Source organism: Schistocerca gregaria, chromosome 2, assembly GCF_023897955.1.
Source record: "Schistocerca gregaria isolate iqSchGreg1 chromosome 2, iqSchGreg1.2, whole genome shotgun sequence".
NCBI lineage: Eukaryota > Metazoa > Arthropoda > Insecta > Orthoptera > Acrididae > Schistocerca > Schistocerca gregaria.
The window spans coordinates 1,017,876,644-1,017,891,448 of NC_064921.1; the positions used below are offsets into that span (position 1 = coordinate 1,017,876,644).

Sequence of the window (14,805 nt, forward strand, 5' to 3'; positions counted from 1 at the left end):
ACAATCTGTCTTTTCCTACATTGTGGCTCTTCCCATCTACAGTTTCCATTGTTTCATTACAAAATTTTAGTATTTTAACTAGGTGTCTGTAACATTTTAGTATTAGTAAAAAATAGGGGGGATGGGCACTGTTGGATATCATACAAATTGAAGTTATGGCATTGTTGCTGTTGTTGTTGTGGTGTTCAGTCCAGAGACTGGTTTGATGCAGCTCTCCATGCTACTCTATCCTGTGCAAGCTTCTTTGTCTTCCAGTACCTACTGAAATCTACATCCTTCTGAATCTGCTAGTGTATTCATCTCTTGGTCTCCCTCTACAATTTTTACCCATCACACTGCCCTCAAATGCTAAATTGGTGATCCCTTGATGCCTCAGAATATACCCTACCAACTAATCCCTTCTTCTACTCAAGTTGTGCCACAAATTTCTCTTCTCCCTAATTCTATTCAGTACCTCCTTATTAGTTATGTGATCTACTCATCTAATCTTCAGCAATCTTCTGTAGCCCCACATTTCGAAAGCTTCTATTCTCTTCTTGTCTAAATTATTCATCATCCATGTTCACTTCCATACGTGGCTACACTCCATACAAATACTTTCAGAAATGACTTCCTGACACTTAAATCTATACTCAATTTTAACAAATTTATCTTCTTCAGAAACCCTTTCTTTGCCATTGCCAGTCTACATTATATATTTCTCTACTTCAACCATCATCAGTTATTTTGCTCCCCAAATAGCACAACTCTTTTACTACTTTAAGTGTGTTATTTCCTAAGCTAATTCCCTCAGCATCATCTGATTTAATTTGACTACATTCCATTATCCTCATTTTGCTTTTGTTGATGTTCATCTTATATCCTCCTTTCAAGACACTGTCCATTCCCTTCAGCTGCTCTTCCAAGTCCTTAGCTGTCTCTGACAGAATTACAATGTCATCGGCGAACCTCAAAATTTTTATTTCTTCTACATGGATTTTAATTCAAACTCTGAATTTTTCTTTTGTTTCCTTTACTGCTTGCTCAATGTGCAGATTGAATAACTTTGGGGATAGGCTACAACCCTGTCTCACTCCCTTCCCAACTACTGCTTCCCTTTCATGCCCTTCAGCTCTTATAACTGCCATCTGGTGTCTGTACAAATTGTAAATAGCCTTTCACTCCCTATATTTTATCCCTACCACCTTCAGAATTTGAAAGAGAATATTCCAGTCAACATTTTCAAAAGCTTTCTCTATGTCTACAAATGCTAGAAATATAGGTTTGCCTTTCCTTAATCTATTTTCTAAGATAAGTCGCAGGGTCAGTATTGCCTCGCGCGTTCTTATGAAGAGAGGAAAACTACAATGTCATTAATCTTCAAGTCATGAGATTTGTAATTTAAGTTCTTGATTAATAATGTATATTTACATCAAAATTAAAATGTTGGTTTTGTGTAAAGTAAGGTCATTTGATATTTATCAGAAAAAAATGTGATAGCATATGTAATGAATTGATTTTAACAACTTTTTGGCTGAATATCTGAGTGTTAGATCTGCAGTCGCAACATACACCAATGAAACCATCAGCTAGCCACATGAAACTTTTTACAAGTTGGTAATCCGTTCATTAAGCTAACCATCTGGCCACACAATGCTCTCAATCCATGTAATAAAAGAAGAGACACGTGTATAGACTCCTGGTGAATCTTTTCCAGCACAGTAATTCCCAAATGATGTCACTCCAATAACATGATACAAATGTTGTCTTCCTATTTTGATGGACATCTGAAGTGGTCCACCAGAATCACCCTGTAAAATTAAAATTGATAAAAAATTTATCATAGTAATGGAATAATGATTCAAGAGAAAAATTTTGGGATGCATTTAGTGTTAAGAAATTGAATTGGGTTTGGTGTTATTGAAAAAAGGCTTGTAACTTACTTGGAAATGTTAAGATGCATGACAAAGGATCTAATATAGTGAAACCATCTTTTCCATTTCAGGTAAAATACAGCTGAACTTTATGAACAAAGAGGGCAGTGAATTCTGTATATAGCAATTTTCACTCTAAACAATAAAGACAGCTAACTTTTAGTTGAATACTTTGAACAGCTACTGAACAACTTTGAACCATAAAACAATTTTGCAGCATAATGCATACAGCAGGAATTTGATATCAATATCACACAAAGTCAAAATCAACATACTGATGGAAAGGCACATTGATAGAGACTGCTAAAATATTGAAGCTAGTACCCCGAGACAATGGCCACGTATGTCCAAGTTGTGTTTGTGTGTGTTTGCATTGCAGAAGGAGGGCTTTTCTGAACGATTTTTGGTTTAATGGTCTGTTTTGATGTGCCTGTTTGCAACTAAACACCTCCTATGTTTGGTGAGTAGCAATCTAATCTTTCCATTTTATTGTTATTTCACTCTGGACTTTCCACTGTTGGGCTGGTCCTCCGCCGGTAGCTGAGTGGTCAATGTGACAGAATGTCAATCCTAAGGGCCTGGTTTCGATTCCAGGATGGGCCGGAGATTTTCTCCACTCAGGGACTGGCTGTTGTGTTGTCCTACTCATCATCATTTCATCCTACTTGATGTGCAAGTCACCAAAGTGGTGTCAAGTCAAAAGACTTGCAGCTGCCGAACCTGATGGGAGGCCCTAGTCACACGGTATGTAAAAAAAAGGGGGGGGGGGGGGTAACTGTACTGTTTTAATTAATTATTAAGGTACATCACTTCTACCAGATATGCACAAGCTCCTTCCCTTGGCAGTAGTGTTATTAAATGGACAAGAAGAACCCAAAATTAATGACTGTCAGACTGTTTTTAAAAATGGATGAGGGTATGTGGAACAAATCAGGAATCTGAAAGCATTACTGAAGGACAGAAATAAATACATGTTCAAATGTGTGTGAAATCTTATAGGACTTAACTGCTAAGGTCAACAGTGCCTAAGCTTACACACTACTTAACCTAAATTATCCTAAGGACAAACACACACAACCATGTCCGAGGGAGGACTCGAACCTCCGCCGGGACCAGCTGCACAGTGCATGACTGCAGTGCCTTAGACCGCTCGGCTAATCCCACGGCAATAAATACATAGCAGTATTTTTTTACATTATGAAAGCTTATGGTACTTGTAATAGGTGTGTTCTTTATGAAATCCATACAGGTATATAAAAGAGTACTATGGTACTGATACTAATAAAATGCATTGTGTCACAAGCATCATTGCAAGAGTTTTATTCATGAGTGAGATTTTGGGATCACTTGAAATGAAAATAAGACTGAAATGATAGTGTGGTCTACCTCCATTGCCTTAGAATAGTTTCCTCATTAAAGCCATCAAAGACTGGAGAAAAAACACATGAATAGTAAGGAATTATGGGCAACATTACAGGTTGCAAGTAGCAGAACATTCCTGCCAGTTGATTATTATTTATTGGTAATGAGGTATAATTGTCAAAATGTCCTGGAAAGTTCATTGTAAGTTCATTCAATGGCATCAAATTGTTAATTGATTCTTTGAATGTCGATTTTAATCCTTGAGTGAAAAATGTACAAAGTGAAACCTACAACACTCTTAAAGAAACTGTTAATGAAACTCAAAGTGCTCCAATATCTGCTATAGTTGCGTGAAACTCATTTGAAGCCATTGCACAAGAGAAACGCCGACAAATGAAATTATTGAGAGAAGATGAAACAAAACCAAAAGTTTGTATCTTTGCAGACAGCCATGGATGAGATTTAGCCACTATTCTTATGAATATGCAATCTAAATATTCCTTTACTGACACAGTAAAACCCAGAGCCCCTTTCCAGCAAATAATTAAAGATTTAAACCCTCAACCAAACAATGTTTGTGTAATTATTGCTGGAGCTAATGATGTTTATAAAAATGAGTCAAAAATGCAATCACAGCATTGCAAAATGTACTGGAAAGAATCTCGCCAAGAAAAACAATTGTCGTTAGCATCACACACAGACATGACCTAATAAACAGCTCATGTCTAAATAATGAAATCAAATTCACAAACAGAATGTTTCAAAAGGTATAAAAGCATTCAAGGATGTGGAGTTTTTGGACAGTAATTCCAAAGAGAGAAACCAGTTTACTCGACATGGAATGCACAGGAACCGGCTAGGAAAACATGTACTCACTAAAGCACTATTAGCAGAAACATTCAAACTATTTGAAAACACCACTCCTCCAATCACACTAAAAGCACCTGTGCCCACTGAAACTGTACCATTGGAAGAAATACAGACAATGTCATCAAAATACTCGTGCAAAATTAATGAAACAGTTTTGGGGGAGACTTCATATGCAGCGGCACCTGTATGTGAATCAACACAAACAGGTCTTCTATATAAAAGCAAGACAGCACCAGCAGTTACAACTCAAGTGGGAAGAGTTAGTCCACTACCAACTTGTGATGCAGCAGCAGCATTTAAGGAGGAAGAATGGTCATCAATAGCAGAAACAGGAACACCAACCCCCACAGGACCAAGTGTACCAGCTGACAGGTTAGAAACCTCACCAACAGAAGATCCATCCTCTATGGCAAAAAGGAACACAATAGTGACTGCAACTGCTCCACATAGGATGTGCCTGAGATCAAGAAAGTCCTCAGCTGCAAATGGGGATTTTTTATGGTACTGCGGCAGAAGGGGGAAGGTTCCAATCAGAATGTAAGTAATGCAATTAATTACAACAAATGTGGGGGTTACCAGCACAACAGCTCCCCATTCCCTGCAGAAAACTATTCCTGTAATACTGGTATGTGAAAAAAAAATAAAGTTAGACTGATAGTTTGCAAATATTGATGAACCAACAGGTGCAAATTGTGCTCATATTTCCTGTCTGACAGAACACCATGTCACTGTTGGCATCAAAATGCTGAATATTCCAAACTATGTATTAGCTGCCTCATTTTATAGAAAGCATATGAGCAAAGGAGGGACAGCTATTTATGTGAAAAACAGCCTGTCCTTTGATACAATAGACGTAGAGAAATACTGTGTAGAGAAACACTTTGAGGCATGTGTCACAGGAATAGTAGAAGCAAACAAGAAATTGGCAATCATAGCAGTATACAGGGCTCCATCTGGTAATTTTAAAGTATTCATGAAACAATTAGATTCTGTGCTATTGTATCTCAAAAAGCAAGATACACTCCTGGAAATGGAAAAAAGAACACATTGACACCGGTGTGTCAGACCCACCATACTTGCTCTGGACACTGCGAGAGGGCTGTACAAGCAATGATCACACACACGGCACAGCGGACACACCAGGAACCGGGTGTTGGCCGTCGAATGGCGCTAGCTGCACAGCATTTGTGCACCGCCGCCGTCAGTGTCAGCCAATTTGCTGTGGCATACGGAGCTCCATCGCAGTCTTTAACACTGGTTGCATGCCGCGACAGCGTGGACGTGAACCGTATGTGCAGTTGACGGACTTTGAGCGAGGGCGTATAGTGGGCATGCGGGAGGCTGGGTGGACGTACTGCCGAATTGCTCAACACGTGGGGCATGAGGTCTCCACAGTACATCGATGTTGTCGCCAGTGGTCGGCGGAAGGTGCACATGCCCGTCGACCTGGGACCGGACTGCAGCAACGCACGGATGCACGCCAAGACCGTAGGATCCTACGCAGTGCCGTAGGGGACCGCACCGCCACTTCCCAGCAAATTAGGGACACTGTTGCTCCATGAAGCTAGGCTACAGTCCCGCACACCGTTAGGCCGTCTTCCGCTCACGCCCCAACATCGTGCAGCCCGCCTCCAGTGGTGTCGCGACAGGCGTGAATGGAGGGACGAATGGAGACGTGTCGTCTTCAGCGATGAGAGTCACTTCTGCCTTGGTGCCAATGATGGTCGTATGCATGTTTGGCGCCGTGCAGGTGAGCGCCACAATCAGGACTGCATACGACCGAGGAACACAGGGCCAACACCCGGCATTATGGTGTGGGGAGCGATCTCCTACACTGGCCGTACACCTCTGGTGATCGTCGAGGGGACACTGAATAGTGCACAGTACATCCAAACCGTCATCGAACCCATCGTTCTACCATTCTTAGACCGGCAAGGGAACTTGCTGTTCCAACAGGACAATGCACGTCCGCATGTATCCCGTGCCACCCAACGTGCTCTAGAAGGTGTAAGTCAACCACCCTGGCCAGCAAGATCTCCGGATCTGTCCCCCATTGAGCATGTTTGGGACTGGATGAAGCGTCGTCTCACGCGGTCTGCACGTCCAGCACGAACGCTGGTCCAACTGAGGTGCCAGGTGGAAATGGCATGGCTAGCCGTTCCACAGGACTACATCCAGCATCTCTATGATCGTCTCCATGGGAGAATAGCAGCCTGCATTGCTGCGAAAGGTGAATATACACTGTACTAGTGCCGACATTGTGCATGCTCTGTTGCCTGTGTCTATGTGCCTGTGGTTCTGTCAGTGTGATCATGTGATGTATCTGACCCCAGGAATGTGTCAATAAAGTTTCCCCTTCCTGGGACAATGAATTCACGGTGTTCTTATTTCAATTTCCAGGAGTGTAGGAACATTATAGTGACTGGAGATTTTAATATAGACTTCCTTGGAAGCTCATCTTCTAAGACAGAGTTTGCAAATTTAATGCATACCTACAATTTTGTCTCTGCTGTTAGTTTTCCCACAAGAACTACTGCCACTTCCAGCACTCTGATAGACAATATCTTTGTAGATATGAGTAGAACTCATTACATCAAAGTTGAAAAAGTCATAAATGGTCTCTCTGATCATGACAGGAAAGTACTCACAATTAACAACTTTAATATACAGCAAAGCTGGTGCACAGAGCAAAGCTGGTGCACAGTGGAAAAACTGTTAGAAACATGGATGAGGAAAATATCCAAAACTTCAAATTATGCATTTGGGAGACTGACTGTAGGTATGTTTATCTTGCAAATGATGCTAATACAAAACTAACCAAGGTTACAGCAAAGTCTACAAAGAAGCCATGGATTACTCAACGAATAGAGATATCTTATAAAACAAAAAGGAAACTGTATCTGTCAATCTGAAACAGTTCTGACGTTGATGCTATAGCACATTACTAGAAATACTGCAAAATAATAAAGACTGTAATATGGACACCGTAGCAATTATATTACAAGGAAAAGATAGTCATATCAGATAACAAAATGAAGACAATATGGGATATACTAAAGGAGAAGACCAGTAGAACCAGACATGAAGAGGGACAAGTAGCATACATTGGTGACAGATGTGTATAGTGTTGCAGAACTTTTTAACAGACATTTTATAGCTGTTACTGAAAAGATGGGGTTCTCATGTTCTGTAGATGCAGGCTGGTACAAAATACCTCAGAGCAGACATTTCAAGTAACTTCCATAATATGAATTTGACCCCCACTATCCCAGCAGAAGTAATGTCCATCATAAAATCTTTAAAACCAAAAACATCTAGTGGGTATGATGAAATATCAACAAAGTTATTTAAAGAATGTGGTTCTGAGTTAAGTAACATATTAAGCTACCTGTGTAACCAGTCGTTTATCAGTGGAATATTTCCTGAATGGTAGAAACATGCTTAAGTTAAGCCACTGTTTAAGAAGGGAGTTAAAGAAATAGCATCAAATTTGCATCTAATTTTACTTTTGCCAGCATTCTCAAAAAGTTTGGAAAAGTTAATGTACAATAAGGCACTTCGGCTTTTTAAAGGGTTCTGATATTGATAAGGCTATCTACACTTACAATGAAAATGTAGTTAATTCATTAGACAAAAAACTGGTATATTTTGTAATCTGTGAATCTCAATATCCTTTTAAGTAATTTAGAATATTATGGTGTAAGAGGAAATGCTGTAAAATGGTTCAAATCTTATATCCCTGGCAGGAAACAAAGGGTATTATTAGGTAAGAGATATGTATTAAACTATCAGGCATCATCCAACTGGGAACTATTACATGTGTGGTCCCCACAAGGTTCCATCTTAGGCCCCTTAATTTTTCTTGTGTATATCAATCACCTTTCATCAGTAACATCAGTAGATGCCAAGTTTGTTTTGTTTACTGATGATACAACCATTGCAATAAATAGCAAATCAAGAGTAGTCTTAGAAAGAGCATCTAATAAAATATTTATGGACATTAATCACCCATTCCTAGCCAATTCTTTGTCACTAAACTTTGAAAAAACACACTACATGCACTTCAGAACTTGTAAGGGGTGTCCCACTAGTATATGCCTAACATAAAATGACAAGCAGATAGAAGAAATGGGCAGTGTTAAATTCTTGAGATTACAGCCTGATAATAAATTCAACTGGAAGGAGCACACCATAGAACTGCTGAAGTATCTTAACAAATCTCCATTTGCAATGCGAATTTGTCAGACATGAGGGGTATAAAAATGAAAAAGCTGACATAATATGCTTACTTTCATTCCATAATGTTATATGGGATTATTTTTTGGGTAATTCATGAAACCAAGCTAAAGTTTTCTGGGCACAAAAACCTGAAATAAGAGTTATATGTGGTGTGAACTCAAGAACATCCTGCAGAAGCCTGTTTAGGGATACTAGCTACTGCTTCCCAATATATTTATTCCTTAATGAAATTTGTCATTAAAAATATATCACTTTTTCAAACCAACAGCTCAATTCATGGAATCAATATTAGAAATAAGAATAATCTTCACAAGGATTTAAAGTCACTTACTCTTGTATAAAAAGGTGTGCATTATTCAGGAACACACATTTTCAATAACTTGCCAGCATTCAGAAAAAGCTTAACAACCAATGAAATTCAGTTTAAGAGAAGCTTAAAGGTTTAATTGGTGGCCAACTCCTATTCCATTGATGAATTTCTCAGTAGAACCAACTGATTTAACTTCTGCACCATTTCAGTGCAGTAATGTGTTCATTGTAAATAAGTATTGTAGTAGTTCTATTGCATGTTCATTACTTTATAAATAATAAAAAAATTATTTTAAATTCAGTGCATTAATGCGATCTTAGTAAATGAGTGTTTGTAAAATAATTCTTTCATATTATGTTCATTAAAAAGGTGACGATCATTCCACTTGGGACCTGTGGACGGTACATTAGCTTATTTGTTTCAGTTGTAAATATTTGTCATGTAATATTGTTTTTCTGACATGTTCCACATCCTGGAGGACCTCCTCACTATGGATCAATTGGAATGAAAGAAAATCTAATCTAATCTCTAACGAGGTGGCGCAGTGGTTAGCACACTGGACTCGCATTCGGAAGGACGACGGTTCAATCCCGCGTCCGGCCATCCTGATTTAGGTTTTCCGTGATTTCCCTAGATCACTTCAGGCAAATGCCGGGATGGTTCCTTCGAAAGGGCACGGCCGATTTCCTTCCCCATCCTTCCCTAATCCGAGCTTGTGCTCCGTCTCTAATGACCTCGTTGTCGACGGGACGTTAAACACAAATCTCCTCTCTCTAATCTCTAATCTACAAAATATAATGTATTTACCTGCTAATTACCAGGTATATTTGAAAGTGTCTTTCCAAAAAAGGTCTGCAGACTACAGAACAGGCAATCAAACAAATAGCCATGCCTCACCAAGGGCATAAAAATATCATGCCAGAGAAAAAGAGAACTGTATATAATATCCAGACAATCCAATAATCCCCTCCATATGAACTGTTATAGGACAGACTGTAGAATTTCAACTAAAGTCATTAAAAAAAATCTAAAAGTATGTACATAGAATCTTAAAATAATTTTTCAAATAATAAAATCAGAACGATTTGGAATGTAATAAAGAGGGAAACAGGTACAATGTAAAACTGCTGTCCTAAAAATTAACAATTTGGGAATAACTGATAGTAAACAGATAGGAGAAACATTTAACAACCACTTTCTAACTGTCACTTCTAAAGTAAGTTGCAATGGTGATCTAAGGGAAGCTGCAGATATTCTGAAACTTAACCTCCCACAAAGTTTTAATGATATAAACATACCACGCATAACTGTTAATGAAATAACAAAAATAATTCATTCATTTAAAAGTAAAGGATCTTCAGATATAGACAACATGTCTAGTAAAGTGTTGAAAGCTTGCAGTAATGATGTAAGTGTAGTACTTGCTCACATTTACAACATATCTCTTTATGAGGAAGTTGCTCCAGAGAGAATGAAATATGCCATTGTGAGACCTTGTTTCAAGTCAGGCAATGCTACACATGTCAAAAATTATCATCCTGTCTCTCTCTTAACAACGTTTTCAAAGGTTCTTGAAAAGGGAGTGTATAACAGGATTGTTGCACATCTTGATAAACTTAATGTTATTAACCATAGACAGTTTGGTTTTGAAAAAAGGGTCTCCACAGAGCGTGCCATATACTCACTCACAAATGATGTCTTGAAGTCTATTTAATAGTAAGAAGTTATCAGTTAGTGTCTTCTGTGATCTTTCGGAGGCCTTTCATTGTGTAAACCACAACATACCCTTGGGGAAGGCCTATCATTATGGAGTCAAAGGGCCCATAGGTAACTGGCTAAAATCACATCTCGAAAACAGGAAACAAAAGGTGGTTCTAAATGGCTGCAACAGAGGACCTTCTGATCTAGTGGGTTCTGAATGGGGCAAAATACAGCATGGAGTTCCCCAGCGATCTGTCCTGCTGCTTTTAATATATGTTAATGATTTACCCCTATCCTCTGTCCCTAACAAATACAAACGATGCATATAATACATTTTCTTCCATTTTCATGGGATATTTTGAAATGTGTTTTCCAAAAAAGCTGTCAAACATCAGGTCACATGCCAATACAAAGCCAGGTTCTTGGATCACAGCTGGCATCAAAACTTCCTGTGGAACTCTAAGGAGACTAATTTCTAAAATGAAAACATCCACAGACTCACAATTCATAGAATATGTCAGGAATTACAAGAGGGTATATAGAAAAGTAATTGCTAAAGCAAAATTCATGAGTAATGATAGTTTTATAAGACAGTCTGAATACAAATCAAAAGACATATGGGGTATTGTGAAGACTGAAACGGGGAAGAGTTGTGAAAACCAGGACATTAGCCTCAAAAATTTAAAAAATGCCAGTATTAATGAAAAAGATTTGCTAAATTATATTAACAATTATTTCATAAATGCAACAACTTCATTAAGCTTAAAATTTACAAATGAAGAAAAAACCTGAATATCCAAAAACAGCTTGTAGGATGAGGGTAGAGCCAACAAATGAAGGTGAAGTGTTGAAAGTGATACAAAGCTTGAAACCCAAAATGTTGGCTGGCATAGATGACGTGCCTGTGTCAATCATAACAAGGACAGCACCACCAATCGAAAAGCCCTTTGCACGCATAGCTAATTTATCATTCAGTGAAGGAGCTTTTCCAGAAAGGCTGAAAATTTCAAAAGTGAAGCCATTATTTAAAAAAGGCAACAAGTATAAGGTAGAAAATTACTGCCCAATATATCTCCTCCCAGCATTTTCAAAAATATTATAAAAACTGATGAAGCACCAAATCAACAAATATCTAAAAGACCATAATTTACTAAACAGAAATCAGCATGGCTTCCAAGCGCATAAAAATACTGAAACAGCAGTAATGTGCTACACTGAACAAATAATCAAAAATCTAGAAAAAGATTATAGTGTAGTGGGAGTAAATTTAGACCTCTCCAAAGCTTTTAACACTGTGAACCAGGACATTCTTTTAGAAAAATTGGAAGTGTTGGGTATACATGGGATAGGAAAAAAAGGTTTGAATCATACCTAAAAAACAGAACACAGGTTGCAGGACTGACATCAACTTACTCCAAACACAAAATAAATTCAGTATCAGAGGCAAAACTGTAGAAATTGGAGTATCACAAGGCAGCATTTTAGGGCCTATATTGTGTTTGTCTATATAAATGATTTTCACACCTCAGATGATGCAGCCAAAGCAATAATATTTGCCGATGATACTAGCATGATAATAAGTACACCAAAGCAATTGCTACCAACAATTACAAAAAAGTACTAAATTACATCCACTGTTGGCTCAATGCAAACAGGTTGACATTGAATGTAAATAAAACAAATTATATGCAGTTTGGGAAAAGATGTCAAAATGTAAATCTCGATCTGGTGTGGGGTGACAAAGCCTTAGACAGAGTGACATCCACAAAATTGCTGGGGATTCATGTGGATGAAAAGTTAAATTTTAATGACCACATAAAAAAAACTCGCACAGAAACTTAATTCAGCCTGTTTTGCCCTCAGAATTATTGCAAATGTTTGTACCTCAGAGGGTGCCAGAATGGCATATTTCGGCTATTTTCAATCTCTTGCCACATATGGAATAATATTTTGGGGTTCCACAACAGGGCGCCTAAAACAAACTTTTTTGTTGCAGAAGAGGGCCATCCGAATAATAACTCACAGTAATCCACAGACACACTGCAAATCCATATTCAAAAAGCTTAGAATACTTACTATACCATCATTATACATATACAAATGTGTATTGTACGACAGGACCAACACTGCAGATTTTCAGACAAATGCCGACTTTCATAACTACAATACCCGTAATAGCACAGCACTCCATACTTGGTGAACAAAAAGAGCAAATACACAAAGGCATGTGAGCCATATCGGTACAAAACTGTACAATGCACTGCCAGTCAACATCAGGCAGTTAGAAGATGATAACAAATTTAAAACAGAATTTAAAAAATTTCTAGTAGAACAATGTTTTTATTCTGTAAATGACTATGTAGGTCAATAAATTTTTTCTGATGATATTTATAAAGGCAAAATGGAAAATACTCAATCTGCATGTAATCATTCATTACCTAATCATTCATTACATTTACATACTTAAAGGACAGCTGTTGTGTGATGTAAATATATACGTAAGTGGTGTTGTGTATATAAGGACTTGCCGTTTAGGGAGGACAAAACTAAAGCCTTATGAAAAATAGACTATGCATTTAAAATAACAAGCAGGGATGTATATAGGCTATATTAATTTCATTGCATTATTATTAACTTAATTGTATTATTTTGTTTTATACTTTTTGTGTATATATTGTTTGTGTCCGATTTCTTTGAAATGGCTTACATGTACCCCTGACAACATCCATACAATATTTATTGTCAATGGATGGATAAGTAAAATAAATAAATCAGTAAAAATTGTGAATTCCCTATGTTTGCTGATGATAAAAAGCATTGTAGTGGATGGTAAGTCTACTGCTGATCTGGAGACTGATGTTAATGATATACTCAGAGAAGTTACAGCTCAGTTTTCAATTAATTCTCTTTCAGTAAATATTAAAAAAAACTAATTTTATACAGTACCACTCAAAAAATAAAACTCCAGAAAATATAGTAATTACTAATGACAACCAGGAACTAGAACAGGTGCACTCCACTAAATTCCTAGGGGTTCACATTGACAATAGGCTCAACTGGGAACAGCATGTGTCCCTTACTCTAAAAAGGATTTCATCAGCAACTTTTGCTTTAAGAATCATTACTCATTTTGGGGACATCAACATTTTAACTCATTAATGAGTTATGGAATAAACTTCTGGGATAATTCACCAACCTCAAAAAAAAAATCTTAACTGCTCAGAAGAGAACAGTCAGAATCATCTGTGGGGATCCTCCATGAACCTCATGTAAAAAACTTTTCACATAGTTAGAAATACTGACTACAACTTGTCAGTACATATACTCTCTGATGAATGTTGTTAATAAAGACTATGCTCAGTACGAAACAAATTGTTCATACCATAACTACAATACTAGAGGGACAGATGATCTACATGTCAAACGAAAAAATACATCCCTTGTACAGAAGGGAGTAAAGTATGCTGCTATAAAGACTTTTAATGCATTGCCTAATTATATTAAATTTACAAGAGAAAATGAAATGCAGTTCAAAGGTACATTAAAAAAATACCTGCTCGACCACCCACTGTACTCCTTGGATGAATTATTTTCCAGAAATAATGCACTCCCTTAATAATAGATGTATTTAGTCTCTTCATTATTAGATGGATGATATGATATTATGTTAATATTATAGTGTTAATGTTATAGTTATAATTTTATAGTGGGAATTGCTATACTAGTTAAATGACAGTTTGTAAATGAGAAAAAGTGATACGTATTAATATCTATATGATTGTATTATATAACTATTGTGTAGCATTAATTGTATTTGTACAATTGTATTGACACGTTTCACATCCAGGTGAATGACTCGCATGTATGGATCCATGAAATACGTGTACCAAATTAAAAGAATAAAAATAAAATAAAATAAAATAAAAAGTAGAAAGACACGTGTATATGGCAGAATACTAAGCAGTAGACAAGAGTAAAGCATCAACTCTGTTGGAGACATCTCAAGAATTAGCAATAGTAAACAATCATCATTTAGCAACATTCTGAACAGAAAAGGCAACTCATTTGAAGCATGGTTTATTATTGTTAAAAAAATACTGCACTGTATTACAATTACAGAACTTTAAGGAAAAAATGTACACTGTTGGCCATTAAAATTACAACATCAGGAAGAGCAGGAAATATTGATATTTTACTTACTATGCATGTACAGTATAGTAGTGTGAATATATGATTGAATTTGTAGGTGATTTGAGGGTACAGAGTGTATAAAATTTAATATACAGAGCTGCCACATCTGGTAGGAACAGTGGCTGTAACCAGAATAGAAAATGAGTCAAATTCAACTTAGATGACAGATACAGCTATGTCATTCCACACTGTTTCAACTTTATGTCAGACATTATCAAT

General features: G+C 37.2%; 1 protein-coding gene across 1 annotated transcript in view; it reads right to left on the bottom strand.

The window, feature by feature from the left end:
- Window positions 1-1,358: 1,358 nt before the first annotated feature.
- LOC126335511 (serine protease snake-like) overlaps window positions 1,359-14,805 on the bottom strand; it is a 317,108-nt gene continuing 303,661 nt past the window's right edge. Inside the window, exon 10 of the mRNA XM_049998866.1 lies at window positions 1,359-1,790. Within this exon, the coding sequence (XP_049854823.1) occupies window positions 1,614-1,790 (177 nt within the window). The 3' untranslated portion in view covers window positions 1,359-1,613. The remainder of the gene's footprint in view (window positions 1,791-14,805) is intronic.